This window comes from Podarcis vaucheri (assembly GCF_965113315.1).
Source record: "Podarcis vaucheri genome assembly, chromosome: 14".
Lineage (NCBI taxonomy): Eukaryota > Metazoa > Chordata > Lepidosauria > Squamata > Lacertidae > Podarcis > Podarcis vaucheri.
In genome coordinates this window covers 16055083-16070329 of record NC_138752.1, presented here as the reverse complement: position 1 = coordinate 16070329, position 15247 = coordinate 16055083, and the positions used below count along the sequence as shown (strand labels likewise).

At 42.0% G+C, this 15247-nt stretch overlaps 1 protein-coding gene and 1 long non-coding RNA gene across 2 annotated transcripts in view; one reads left to right on the top strand and one right to left on the bottom strand.

The window, feature by feature from the left end:
- LOC309518559 overlaps positions 1 to 15247 on the bottom strand; it is a 415023-nt gene that overhangs the window by 383406 nt on the left and 16370 nt on the right. The gene's annotated exons all lie outside the window — the stretch shown is intronic.
- BTBD1 (BTB domain containing 1) lies at positions 966 to 13773 on the top strand. Its single transcript, XM_082198625.1, has 8 exons — positions 966 to 1399; positions 4722 to 4878; positions 5821 to 5926; positions 6514 to 6711; positions 8322 to 8514; positions 11188 to 11275; positions 12683 to 12829; positions 13071 to 13773. Exons 1-8 carry the CDS (start codon positions 981 to 983, stop codon positions 13227 to 13229), a joined length of 1467 nt encoding a protein of 488 aa, XP_082054751.1. The 5' UTR covers positions 966 to 980; the 3' UTR covers positions 13230 to 13773.

Below are 15247 nucleotides of genomic sequence, written 5' to 3'. Positions count from 1 at the left end.
CGACTCTGAGTATATTTCAGGTACCTATTTATCTACTTGCACTTCGACGTGCTTTCGAACTGCTAGGTTGGCAGGGGCTGGGACAGAGCAACGGGAGCTCACCCCATCGCGGGGATTCGAACCGCCAACCTTCTGATTGGCAAGTCCTAGGCTCAGTGGTTTAACCCACAGTGCCACCCGCATTTAATTTCTTGTTGCTACTCTGTGTGAGGCGAATGAGGTGCCACTTGTAACCTGCTTTGGAATTGCATTTGCAATCAAGAGCATGTAGGGAATGTTTTAAATAAAGAAATAACTTGGGATCTGTTTTAGTGCCTACAGAATCACGTTTATCTACGTCTGAATATTATCCTCCTTCCGAGGAGACAATTTCACTTTGCCCTCCCAAGAACCATAGCTGTCAACGTCTCCCTTTTTTTAAGGGAGATTCCCTTATTCCGAATAGGATTCCTCGCAAGAAAAGGGAAAAGTTGACAGCTATGCGAAGAACCCTGTGCGATGCTGGAGATGCTCCCATTCTGACTCCCAGCTTGGAAAAGTGTCAGGCTACCAGTGGATTAGTTCGCAGGGCCGTCACTGGCAATATGGGAATAATGACTAGGGATGGGCATTACTTCTTTTTATTAACACTCAGGAACCAAAAATTAAAATCAACAATAAAACAAAACCTGAATAGAAATGTGCAGGAACTCTCCACTGGGCAACTCCATTGAATTCCGCGGAATACAAACGCCTTCCCCCCTTTCCCCAAAGTGAACCACGAAACGACCCACTCGCACAATGGAATGCTTCTCTCCCATTTTATCTCTGTGAATTGTGCGCAGGCGCTTTCAAGCTTTCGCCTCGGGCGCACCAAGCCCGACTGTGCGTCGCCGCGCTGTCTACGTAGCACCGCGCCGGCGCAGCTCGGAGGAAGGGGGCCACCCATTGTGAGCCAAGAGGCCGCGAGTGCGCGTGCGCCGGCCTGAAGAGGGTTCGCGATGGCGGCCGCGGGCGGCCCTGAGGCGACAGCGTCGTCGGGGCCCTCGGAGGCGGCGTCGGCGGCCGGCGTCGCCGTGGCGGCCTCGTCGTCGTCGTCGTCGCCGGCCGTGGCCCCCGTGGTGGTGCAGCGCGAGCCGGTGTACAACTGGCAGGCCACGAAGCGGTCTCTCCGGGAGCGCTTCGCCTTCCTCTTCGCCAACGAGCTGCTGAGCGACGTGCGCTTCGTGGTGGGCAAAGGCGGGCCGAGGGCCGGAGGAGGCGCGCCCGGGCCGGGCCAGCAACGCATCCCCGCGCACCGCTTCGTCCTCGCCGCCGGCAGCGCCGTCTTCGACGCCATGTTCAACGGGGGCATGGCCACCACCTCGGCCGAGATCGAGCTGCCCGACGTGGAGCCCGCCGCTTTCCTCGCCCTGCTCAGGTCCGTCGAGGAGGGAGGAAGGGAGGGTGGGTCGCGACGGCGGTGGCTGCTGGATATACGCTCGAGGCATTGTCAAGATGTGGCCGCGTCCACACCATCCTTCGAAGCGCTATGATACCGCTTTAAAAGCAGTCCTGGCTTCTCCCCAAGGAATTGTGGGGCTGTAGTTTGTTAAGGGTGCTGAGAGCTCTTAGGAGATGCCCCCCTTTCCATCAGCTGGATAGGTCAATGGGTTAGAGGTAAAAGGTAAAGGATCCCTGGATGGTTAAGTCCAGTCAAAGGCAACTACAGTGGTACTTCGGGTTACATACGCTTCAGGTTACAGACACCGCTAACCCAGAAACAGTACCTCGGGTTAAGAACTTTGCTTCAGGATAGGAACAGAAATCGGGCTCCGGTGGCGTGGCAGCAGCAGGAGGCCCCATTAGCTAAAGTGGTGCTTCAGGTTAAGAACAGTTTCAGTTTCCGGAATGAATTAAGTACTTAACCCGAGGTACCACTGTATGGGGTTGTGGTGCTCATCTCACTTTCAGGCCGAGGGAGCTGGTGCTTGTCCACAGACAGCTTTCCGGGTCATGTGGCCAGCAGGACTAAACCGCTTCTGGCGCAATGGAACATCGTGACAGAAACCAGAGCGCATAGAAATGCCGTTTACCTTCCTGCCAACGGTACCTACTTGCACTGGCGTGCTTACAAACTGCTAGGTTGGCAGGAGCTAGGACAACAGAGTAACAGGAGCTCACCCCATCATGGGGATTCAAACCACTGACCTTCTGATCTGCAAACCCAAGAGGCTCAGTGGTTTAGACCACAGTGCCACCCACATTCCTAGTGGGTCAGAGCATGGTGCTGACGAGGTCACAGGTTCGCTCCCCATGTGGGATGGCTGCATATTCCTCAATTGCTGGGGATGATAATAAATTATTATTTATATCCTGCTCTTCTGGCTGGGTTTTCCCAGCCACTCTGGGCAGCTCCCAACAGAATATCGAAAACATCAGACAGAGTCCCTTCCAACTCTATGGTTTTATGATTCTATTCCCCTCCCAGAGGTGCAGTTCCCAGAGTTGTTGGGGGATTGTAGTTCTGGGAAAGGAATAGATAGGTCCGCTAACAACGCTCAGTGCCCTTAACAAACTACAGTTCCCAGGATTCTTCATGAGGGGAGCCATGACCGTTTAAAGTGGCATAGTTACAGATAGGTAGCCGTGTTGGTCTGCCATAGTCAAAATAAAAAAATTCCTTCCAGTAGCACCTTAAAGACCAACTAAGTTAGTTCTTGGTATGAGCTTTCGTGTGCATGCACACTTCTTCAGATACTGTGTATCTGAAGAAGTGTGCATGCACATGAAAGCTCATACCAAGAACTAACTTAGTTGGTCTTTAAGGTGCTACTGGAAGGAATTTTTTTATTTAAAGTGGCATAGTGCTTTAAATTTATGGTTTGGGTGTTGCCTTAGGTGACTATAAAAATGGGGCTGGGCAGCCAGTTGTTTGTGGCTAGCATGATGGCTATGTTTCCCAGTATTGGACACGGTATGCTTCTGACCACCAGTTTGCGAGGAACAACAATGGGAGAAGGCTATTAATCCAGTAGGACCCTTTTCATGTTGTTATGGTGCTAAATTTATATTTTATAGTATTTTACACATGTAAAAGTAAATAGCATGTTTTATTGAATAATTTATATTTGTTCATAGTTATTTTATATAGACATTTACATCCCAACTTGCTTGTGGCTATGCAATTCTTAGAGTATAATCAACAAAAGTAGCTGGACTGCCATAAGCTATACCATACCATATACCTCCTATACCACAAGTATAGGAGGGAGTGGAAACTGTCCTTTCTACAGCAGCATTTTAAGAAAACAAGAACCATCCTATTGGATCAGACCAGAGGACCAACTTGTCCATCATCCTGTTTTCTGCATTGGCCAACCAACTGCTTATGGGACAACAACTAACATTCAGATGCATGCCTCCTCTGATACTTGAAGGAATATACAGCTATCATAACTTGTAAGCTATTACCCTTAATGAATTTGTCTACTTCCCCATTTAAAGCCATCTAAGTTGGTGGCCCTAACTATATTCTAAGGTAGCTAATTCCATAGTTTAACTTTCTGCATATATTTTTCTAAGCTGGATGTGATGGAGGGGTTTTTCTTCCTCGTGACTGCTTGCTTGATTTGTATTATTGGGTGCAAAAGAGAGATAGAGTCTTCCATCCCACCTCTTTCACTGCACTTGGAACTCCTTGTCAAGACTGACATATAAATCAATCTGAAGATCTGAAGAAGTGTGCATGCACACGAAAGCTCATACCAAGAACTAACTTAGTTGGTCTTTAAGGTGCTACTGGAAGGAATTTTTTTATATAAATCAATGTTATGAATAAACAAATGTAACCTGGTCTGTGGAATGTGACCTTGGAGGCTGTGGCACAGATTTTGATTTCCTGAAAGACCCACTGGTCAGTGGCTTAGTGAGGGAAGATTTGAACCAGGGGCTTACTGTGTTGGGTTTTGATTCATTTAATTATGCCAATTATGGCAGTCCTGGAATTGCTTTTTCCAGGTATTGTGTAAAAAGTCATGCTGCACAAGATTTAGTGTACACTCCCTCTGTGAGTGCATTGATAGATCTATTGGTGAAGTCTCACTCCCTGTTTGGAGGACATGGATAGAGGTCTTGTGGTGTCAAGCAACTGGCGGTGCTTGTTCCCTGCACAAGATGGTATTGCAATCTTGAGTTTTTTTCTTTTGCACGGCAGAGAGAATTGTCTAGTGCCTGACCTTTTATGTTAACTCCTCATTCAAACCAGTTATTGCGGATCAGAGAATTTCGGTATGGATTTTGAACAGAATATAGATTTGGGTGTGGAGATGCTTCTGTGGTGTGTATGATCTGGAAGATGCAGCCTAAGAGCCCAAGATGAAAATAGTTGGAAGTCAAAATACTTGAATCTGAGTTTATATCTGGTCAGGAACAAAGAAGCTCTAAACCATTCTTCTAGGAATGTAGTATTTCTGGTCTGTTTTTGCATCATAAGGCAATCTCTGACCTTTCAGGTTTGTAAAGCTGCTGACTTTCTGCAGATAGTCAAGATTGTCTGTTAATATTTGGGGTAGGATTGCCTGTCATATGCTGTGGAACCAGCTCTGCAGAACAAAGGCTATTAGGATCTTGAGTGACTTTCAGCTCAGTGCTATGTGTATGTACTTCAAAGTAAGTTCAATGGGCCTTTCATGTTATAAAGGGTGGCTGCCTTAATTGTCATCAAGCACTGTTCTCATAAATTGCTCTTCTTTGATTCCTAGGTTTTTGTATTCAGATGAAGTTCAGATTGGTCCCGAAACCGTTATGACCACTCTCTACACAGCCAAGAAGTATGCTGTCCCAGCCTTAGAAGCTCATTGTGTTGAATTTCTCACTAAGCATCTTCGGGCAGACAATGCTTTTATGCTGCTTACTCAGGTAACCTGCTGACTTGCATACTTAATGAGCTAACTGGAAATATGTGTCTGTTACTTCCCTAATTGCGTAGATCTGAGCACGTCTTACTTAAAAACATGTACGTAGTAAAGCAGTTGTGAATAATGCTGGAATATGGAAATTATGATAACTCACACATTTGAGTAAGGCTTCCTGCTCATGATCCTGATTCAGCCTGCGTGTGTGTGTGTGTGTGTGTGTGTGTGTTGTGAACAACACTGTGGAAAGACAAATTGCTTAGCATTCAGGACTATTTTATAAATACAGCATGAGCTAGTGATCAGTTCTTAGTTTTTCATGTTTTGTTATTGTAAGAAAATGGCATGAAGCTTGGTGGTTTCTGATATTCAGTGTTATCAGCCTCTGGTGTGTCAGAATCAAATTCATCCTCCTATAACTTACACGAGTTACAATGTTTAACAGTTCTTAAAGATTGGTGCCTATCCGGCACTGTTCCATTAGACTCACTGAAAATTAAGCATGCATAGGATTCTGTGTATGCCCCAGAGCTAGTGCAGAAACACTTCTAACTGCAGTGAAGGCCTGGAAGCCGGTAGGGAAATCTTTTCTACCTTAATAGTGACTGTTTTTTTCCACCACCCACAGTTAAGGCTGCTTAGGGTAACCAATTGCTAAGGGGTTGAAGCCAGCTCATAACCACGATTTTAAACTGGTATTAAATGGGAACCCTGATTAGTCATGCTTTGTGTCACTGTTGATAGAAGTAAGGCGAGCAAGAATTGAAGGTAGCAAATGGAGTTTTGTGTACAAAACATTAATGTTGGGAGCAGCAATGTGAAATTAAGGTTGCTTTTGTAGAAATCCTTTTTTGTTATTTTATGTTGGAAACTGTTTCTATTAGCAGTCAAGCCTACCCTGCAATACAGAATTTGCAAAATAATTCTAAGTAAATCTCTTGCATAGGCTCGTTTATTTGATGAACCGCAACTAGCTAGTCTCTGTCTTGACACAATAGACAAAAGTACTATGGATGCAATAAGTGCAGAAGGGTTCACAGATATTGATATAGGTAAGTAGCCGTCTAACCATTTATGTTCTTTGTGAAGGACTAGGCTGATAACTTACCTGATAGTATTTTTGCTATCCCTTCTCACATGTTGATCCAAAAAGATCCACATTCTTTGTTAATGGGTGATTTTAGTTGGGCATTTAACTTTCCAAGCTAGCCTGATTGTCTTGACCATTTTAGGGGAGATTAGTACTAGATTTTGCACCCCAACTGAATGCACATTCCCACTGAGTTTCTTTTTGAGTAGGTCCTACGTAATCTGTGTGCAGGTGATTATTATAGTAATCACCTGCACACTGATTACGTAGGACCTACTCAAAAAGAAACTCAGTATTATTTTTGTTATTATGATGTGCATTTTTTGTTTTATATTGTAAACTCCTCTGTAATCTTCAGATGAAGGACAGCACAGTTTAAATAAAAAGTTTGTGTCAACTATATTGCCAAATTAATTTAAGGAGTATAGCCTGTGATAGATAGTTTATGTAGTAACTTTAAAAGGCATTCAATAGCAGTGAATTTTCTGGGCAGAAGTGGGGAGGGGATGGAGTCCTCAATTCACAAGTAACTTGATTCTTCTTCTTCAGACACTTTGTGTGCAGTATTGGAAAGAGACACACTAAGTATTCGTGAAAGTAGACTTTTTGGAGCTGTTGTTCGCTGGGCTGAAGCAGAGTGTCAAAGACAGCAACTGCCCGTCACATCTGCCAATAAGCAGAAAGTGCTTGGCAAAGCCCTCTCCTTAATCCGCTTTCCATTGATGACTATTGAAGAGTTTGCAGCAGGTAACTGTATGGCTGGCTTCATTGTTGCAAAAAGTGAAAGGTTCTCTATGTTTTTAGATATAATGTCCAAAATATGTGCTAAGGTTCCAGTTCTATTGGCCCTTTTACTAGCGATTAAATCATCTTTGTTTAACAACATGGTCATTGGCCATGTTGTTAAATGTACACAATACAGTACATTTTGTTTGCTCAGAAATCTGATTTTTTTGTACTTTTGTGATGCTCTTGCAGCTTGATCCAATGATGTTTATGTTGAAATAAGCCTTGTTGATCTCAATAAGACCTGCTTCTCAGAAAATCTGTGTAAGACTGCAGCTTTATTCTCCAGTTTTTGTTAAATCATATTTGTAATGTTGCTCATTCATTTTTTGTTTAATTCCTGCAGCTAAGATTTTAGCTGCCAATAATGAGAATTTCCTGTGGGAACAGTTATCTTCAATTAATTTAATCATTTTTATAGTGGAAGACAAAATTTGTTCCTCATTGACAGGCTGTCTGCTTTCAAAAATGGGAAGGGTCTCTTGTAGGATGGGAAGCCAATATGTGTGATACATCCTGCAGTAGTTAGATCCTGTAAAAAAAGGAAAGTAGCTTGCATTAAAAGATACAAACCATCTACAGATAATGGCTTATTTACCTGGGAGCAAGTCTCATTGAACTCTCTGGAACTTCTTTTACAAGACAATTTAGTCATGTCAGAGGTTAAACTGGATGAAGCACTTAAAAACAAATCTGTTGGCTTCACATGTAACTTTGTTTTCACTTGGGACATTTGCCTTAGGCACAACAAAGGACCATAATTATGATGTTTCAGTTTTTAAAAAATTACTATGTTTCAGGGTTGTTGTTGTTTTTTAAAAAAAACACCTTGCATTTAAATTTACATGTATTTAATTTTATATATTGTAATAACTTCATGTTTTATATTTCTGATTTAACTGGTTGAGAATCATATATAAAACTAAACACCTGGTTTTACCTATTTCACAAGTCACACTGCTAAAATGGTTCTTTTGTGTGTGTGTCTGCAATATATAAACCAGTTAAACCAGAATAATTAAGTGTTTCATCTTGTTTAAGTCTATTGCCAATGGCAAATTTGGCAGCGTGAACACAGATCTATAGACCATATATCATGGAAAATAATCACTCATAATACAAATCTTAATTGCCAAAGTACTACTAGTACAAATAGTTCTCAAGTTTAACCTGTGTGTTGTGGAAGAAGTCTTACTCAGTAAAGCTACTGTGGCTAACACAACATATTTCAGACTAGCTGAGGTGGACATTCAAACCTTTTATCCCAATGCTTATATTAATTTTATCTTAAAAAAAATTAGAGCTTATGCTAGCAGATAACAAGCTTGATTCACAAGCTATTTTTTGGTTGGAGTATTTGGATCTTGTCAGCCTTCTCTTGAAGCATGTTGGTCTTTCTCCGTTTATAGCCCAGATTAGTTAATCCAAGTTAAACAGCTACAATCTAGCAGTGGGATAGCTGTAAAAAAAAAAAAAGGCTTATAAAGTAATAGTTGCCTCAAGAACATTTATCAGTCGGCCTCCTAGTATATAGAATATATTCAGCTCAGTTGCACTGCCTTTTTTTCCAGGTCCTGCTCAGTCTGGAATTTTGTCAGATCGGGAAGTAGTAAATCTCTTTCTGCATTTTACAGTCAACCCTAAGCCTAGAGTTGACTATATTGACCGACCAAGATGCTGTCTTAGAGGAAAGGAATGCAGCATAAATAGATTCCAGCAAGTGGAGAGCCGCTGGGGTTACAGTGGAACAAGTGACAGGATCAGGTATTGGTCCATTTTCAGGGGAACTCGTGTGATTAGCCTATCACAATTAGGAGAAACCTTCCAAAATATTATTGCTCAGTTAGCAACTTAGTAGCTGGCCATGAAGGCATGTATTTTCCCTGCCATCATAGACACATTAAAGAAGAAAGCATGGCTAAGGATGCTTGTTCTGCTGTTTGGCTTTTCACACAGGATTGGATAACTCATGTAGGGAATCGTATGGCAGCACGTTGGTGCTCAAATAAACACACTTTGGGCTATGACATGGAAGGTTTCTCTTGTGGCTTTGGGATTGCATGGAGACTAGGTAAAAGATGCACTGTTCTGCCTATAATAAATGTTCTTCTTATTGGGTGTCAACACTGGCTGATAGGTTTGGGGTCAAATTCATTAAGGCTGTGTGCATGTAGTTTCATTGGCCCTTAGTCCGATTCAATAGATGCTCGGTTTATTCAATATATATTTACTTGATGGAGGCTGGGATCTAAAGAGCTGCTAGGGGAAACATTTTTTTGCTTTGTAAGCTGATGAGCCTACCCTGCAAAATACCATGCCACAAGCAGCTGTTGAAAGTAGTAGTAATAGTAATAATAATAATAATAATAATAATAATAATAATAATAATAATAAATTTTATTTACCATATTTTTCGTCCCATAGGACGCACCTAGTTTTGGGGGGGGGGGAATAAAGGGGAAAAAAATTCCCCTTTATTTACCCCCTGAAAGCAGGTCGGGGAAACTGAACCAGGTTGAGGAACAGTGGGATGGCGGCGCTGCGCCTCCCTGCTGTCCCCAGAGCTTGTGGGGCTGGCCGATGTCTGCCCGGCACGAGGGGCGCTCTGCTTCAGGGCGACCCGCCCGCCGGGCGGCAGCCTGCTATCCGCAGCGTGGGGAGCCCTGTGGGAAACTCCTGCAGGGCTCCACATGCTGCGGATGTCTGCCCGGCGCGAGGGGCGCTCTGCTTCAGGGCGCCCCGCCCACTGGGCGGCAGGCTGCTATCCGTAGCGTGGGGAGCCCTGCAAGGACCTCCCGCAGGGCTGCCTAGGCTGCGGATGTGTTCCCGAAGCGCCGGGCGCTCTGCTTTCAGCGCGCCCGGTGCTCCAGGAAGCAGGCTGCTATCCGCAGCCTAGACAGCCCTGCGGGAACTCCTGCAGGGCTGCCTAGGCTGCGGATGTCTTCCTGTAGCCTGGAGAGCGAGAGGGGTCGGTGCGCACCAACCCCTCTCGCTCTCCAAGCTTCAGCGAAAGCCTGCATTCGCCCCATAGGAAGCACCCAGATTTCCCCTTCATTTTTGGAGGGGGAAAAGTGCGTCCTATAGGGCGAAAAATACGGTATATCCTGCCCTCCCCAACCGAAGCCGGGCTCAGGGCTGCTAACAACAATAAAATAGTACAACATTCTAAAATCATTACATTATAAAAGTAATTCAAATCAAATTGAATGGCAACCATTGAGCCAAAGTTCTGTGAAGATTGCCAAAGGAGGAAGTCAGGCTGTGCCCTAAGTTTCAAAAGCAGCTTGCCATGTGGCATGGGGGGCTGCTGTTTAAAAAGGAAAAAGAAAACCCAGTGCCTCTTTTGGGTGCCTAGAACTGGTTATACAACTCTCTGAATCCTGGTCCAGGTGCTTACAAAAACACAGGGAGGTCTTCTTCAGAAGAGACTGCTTGAAGCTTAATGTTCAGCACACTATGCATGCTGTTGCACCATATGCTCTTGTGTGTTGACTTGTAGTATTTCACTAAAGATAATGGGCATCAGTTAAATAATACTTGTATAAAAGAGCATTAAAAGAAGCTTCTAACATTTAGGCAAGTTCAAGAGGTTGCTTACAATACCAGGTTAAGTACTGTGAGATGGGATGTTTTTGTCCTTTTTATTATTATTGTTCCAGTGTTGATTTTGTTAATTTGTATTTGGAGGAGTTGGTTTTATACAGAAAAATTACTATTAGAAATATTGTTTAAATGTTTGTGTAAGTACCTTGGGTATTGTTTTGAGAAAGGAGTCTAAGAAATGTAAATAATAATGATAGCAGACATTGGAATAAAACAACTCCTGAATTGAATCACTAAACCCTCCCCCCCCCCAACTGATAAAACTACTAGCAGCAAATCAAAGTTCCTATTTTTCTTTTTAAAGTAGTCTATATTGCCCTCTCAATCCCTGATGAAATAAGCATTTTAACTTCATTTTCAGAAGATGAGAACAGAACTGACTCCGCAAGTCTTTCTGGGGAGGGGATTCAGAAGGGGAGGGAGTCCTGCTGAGGGAATTATGCCCCTTGCCCCTATTTGTCAGACAAACAGAAGCCTGAGCTGATCTTTTCTGGAGATCTTGGTGTATGATGAAGCTGGTGAGGGAGAAGAAAATCTGTTAGGTAAATATGGTCTTGTTTGACAGTAGTTTGGCACAGGTATCTTTTTAAGCATGTGGCAGAACTGGAATTTGTACACTTCTAGCTTATTCCAGTGCAAAATAAAGGTAGAAACAACTGTAGTTTAGGAATCCAACCCTTATTTGGAAATTTTAGCACTAGTCAATTACATTTTTCTCTCCATATTTCAAATACATTTATTTCCCTCTATTGTCTATGGGGTCACGAAGAGTCGACACAACTAAACCACTAAACAACAACAACAACAACAAATTCTTTATTTTCTCTTTTTAAGGTTCACTGTTAATAGAAGGATTTCAATAGTGGGATTTGGATTGTATGGATCTATTCATGGACCCACAGATTACCAAGTTAATATACAGGTACCATCATGCTTTCTACGTGCTTAATGAGTTACACATTTTCCTTAGACACCAAAATGTGTAAATAGTTCATTAATTTAACTAAATTGGCCAGGGATAGTCTGTTCAGAGTTGCATCATTTTGGTATATTGTATCAGTAGATTACCGAGGCAGGGTTTCTTACTTATGGTCCCATGGAACTGGCTTTCCATTCAAACTTGCCATGTTTGAACTTGCTTGTGGAATACACCCACCCACATTGAGTATTGCTACCTTGGTATATCTGGAGTGTTTCAATGGGACTGCTACCTAAATTACTGAACTCTGTGTGAATTACGTTTTCAGATCTTCTGTTAAGGTACTACAGGGCTTATGAGGAAAAAAGTGTGCTTGGCAAAAAATTATGTATGCCAGTACTTGCATAAATAGTTATCAAGAAATCGAGAATATTTTAATGGATGACTTTCAGAAGCACTTATTATCATTATCATCATCATCTTATCATAATTATTTATTAAATTTGTATACCACCCTTCCTCCATAGGTGTCAGGGTGGTGCACAACATAAAATTACAATATGAAAACCACAAAACAGATAGTGAAGAAAGAAAAGAAAGGTTAAAAATTTAATTGGACAATAAGGGAGAGGATTTGTTGAATTAATAATCGGAAATTGGAATACAGAAAGGGGAGGTATGAGGAAGTCGGGGAAGTAAGTTACAAGAAAATAAGGGATTAAAATTATACTTGTTTTTGTTTTATTTATTTGTTTGTATTATTGTTTTGTCTTGTTCTTATATAACCTTTGAAACTTTAATAAAAATCTTTTTTAAAAAAAAACAGATAGTGAAAATAAGAACAGCAACAAACCAATAATCTCCCACAACACATTGACAGGGGAATTGGATGTCAAACAGCTGAAGGCCTGGTTGAAAAGGAATATTTTCACCTGACGCCTAAAGGTGTATAATGAGGGCGCCAGCTGAACCTCCCCGGAAAGAACATTCCACAAATGGGGAGCCACCACAGAAATTTAGACAAACCTGAGTGGGGAAGGCATTCCAAAGACAGAGCAAAACCCCTTTTGTCTTACCTATGACAGAAGGAGCATCTGAGGAAGAGCTTCTGAAGTTGGTCTTGATTGCTTTGAACTATGCCCTGAAGCAAACTATTAGTATATGTCTTGTATTAGATTGTGTATTAATTACAGGTGCCAATTAGAGCCCCAATTTAAGCGTTATGGGTTGTGAAAGCTTTGCTTGTTGAAGCCACAAGCTGTGGTTTCAGTTTCAGCCAGAAGCTGGAAGAGTGAAACAGGTTCCAGGGGCAAAAATCAGGTTAATAAAATGTGTAGGAAGTGGTTTCTAAAACAAAAAAAATCACAGGGTGTTTTCTGTTTTATTTCTTGCCATGCTGTCTTACTGCAGATAATTGAATATGAGAAAAATCAGACGCTAGGGCAGAATGACACTGGATTTAGCTGTGACGGAACTGCCAATACTTTCAGAGTGATGTTCAAAGAACCTATAGAGATTCTGCCAACTGTGTGTTACACTGCTTGTGCAACCCTAAAAGTAAGATATTCTCAATTATTTTGTAAATATTTTAAACATGAGCGATGAGAAAAACTGGACTGTATGTATTGATTATGTGTGGCTTGTATAATATAAGCCTCTTCATTACTAAAACTAGTATCTCTGCTGTAGCATATATTTCCTGGTATTGTAATTCTTTGCCACTAATTTACTTTACTGCTTACTTTATAAAGTATTGTAAAGAAGAAGGAAATAAACTTATCTTGTTATTATTCTTTAGGGCCCAGATTCTCATTATGGCACGAAGGGATTGAAGAAAGTAATCCACGAGTCCCCCACTTCAAGCAAAACCTGCTTTTTCTTTTTTAGTTCACCGGGTAACAACAACGGTACATCAATAGAAGATGGGCAAATACCAGAAATAATATTTTATACGTAACTTCAAATAACTGAGAAGTAAAACTTTGCATTGACTCTTGATAAAAAGGACAGATGGAAGATACAGAATACTGTGAAGCATTGTAAATACATAATCTCGGATGTGTTATGATGATACTGAAGTATTGTACATGGAAGGTACTAAAACCTAGTATTCACTACTTCCAGTGGCAGTATGCAGCCAAATTGTTCTTGAACTAAAATATTCTTACCTGTACATAAGTATTTAACTTGATCACTTTAAATATACTGCCATCACTACCTGAAAGCTGGAGCAGAATATTTGTATTTTTTTCCCTGAAATATACATGTTGCAAATGATATATCATTTGTGGATGGTATGATTGCGTTCCTGCACAATACACCACTTGCATCCTTAAAACTGAACACTTATGAAGAGAAGCCGAATTAAGGTTGATACAAATTGCCTCTGCAATTGTACTCAGTACAGTGTACATAAAATTAAATCTGTTTTGCTGGGGAAATATTATTCAGAAGTCAGTTGTATGAAGCTATCCTTGAAATAAAGTGAAGAGTGGAAGCAATTTTGTATAGTCCCAGAATACATTACTTAAAAAAAAAATCCTGAACACTTTAAACTTACTTGTTCACACCTATGCAAGCATACTGAGTAGTTCAGTATATATATAAAATGGAGTAATTAAGAATATTGTTTAAAGTAGCCTAGGCATATATTTTAAGTATTAAAGATACTGGCTAGATTCCAAAGGATCAGACTACGTAGTCTCACAATGGAAGTTGTTGTTCAAAACATCCGGAGGGCACTAGGTTGGCAAAGGCTGGTGTACAGGTGGAATACCCCATATAAAATCATGCAAGCCCATTTTAAGAGACTGAAACGCTACAACTCAAACACGAAGTTTTACCACCTCGTTGAGGTATAGCTGTTTGCCAGGATCTGAAAAAGCTTGTCACTTTAATCCTTACTCTGTATTGCAAAATCTACTTTAAAAGTACCATTGTGCTGAGTAATGGGCATTTTTCAGAGGTAAAAACGAACAGGATTACAAAGTTCCCTTGGCCTCAAAAACTAGTTCCATGGTGATTTGATTGGAAGCTGCTGTCACAGCAGCATTTTTCAAAGCTGCTTTGATCATTAATGCATGCCTCTGCTCGTTCAGTGAGCTATGGATCAGGCTAGGTGACTTCATCTTTGAGAAGATCTCATTGAAAATGTGCCACAAATGTCTGTGATCAGCGAAGCAAGCAGACGCTGTATTACATATCACAAGTGTCTGAAATGCTGCCTTTTCTGTTGAGGTGGTTAGTGCCATATGTGAAAAGTGTCAGCCCTAGAAAAATCTCTGCGTACCTGGATTTATGACTAAATCACATGTGACCATACTACCATAAACGTTACCCAGTTGTGGAAGCTAAGCAAGATTGGGCCGGGTTAGGACTTGGACGGGACGTGGGTGGCACTGATCGGCAAATCCTCAGAGCCTAGGACTTGCCGATCAGAAGGTTGTCAGTTCGAATCCCCGCAATGGGGTGAGCTCCCGTTGCTCAGTCCCTGCTCCTGCCAACCTAGCAGTTTGAAAGCACGTCAAAGTGCAAGTAGATAAATAGGTACTGCTCCGGCGGGAAGGTAAATGGCGTTTCTGTGCACTGCTCTGGTTCGCCAGAAGCGGCTTAGTCATGCTGGCCACATGACCCGGAAGCTGTCTGTGGACAAACGCCGGGTCCCTCGGACTATAGAGCGAGATGACCGCCGCAACCCCAGAGTCTGCCACGACTGGACCTAATGGTTAGGGGTCCCTTTACCTTTACCTTTAGGACTTGGATGGATTGGGAGACTGAATGTTTCTCATCACCTTGTGCCTAGACCCTTAGAATGTTTTGCCATCAATTAAAAAAAAATTATTAAAGTACAAAGGATAGAAAACAGACTTCCTCATCAGCCCCATCAAGCATTGTGAAGGAAGCTGGGAGTTGCAGACCAGTAACATTAGGTGGACCTCTTTCTGGTTTACATCTTAAGATCTTTTTAATACCATG

What these genes read in the sequence shown, in the direction of transcription:
- BTBD1 (XM_082198625.1), top strand. Translation starts at nt 981, where the DNA reads ATGGCGGCCGCGGGCGGCCCTGAGGCGACAGCGTCGTCGGGGCCCTCG. An exon ending in GGAACAAGTGACAGGATCAG is followed by an intron (nt 8,515 to 11,187) that starts GTATTGGTCCAT and finishes TCTCTTTTTAAG; the next exon opens with GTTCACTGTTAATAGAAGGA. An exon ending in ATTACCAAGTTAATATACAG is followed by an intron (nt 11,276 to 12,682) that starts GTACCATCATGC and finishes GTCTTACTGCAG; the next exon opens with ATAATTGAATATGAGAAAAA.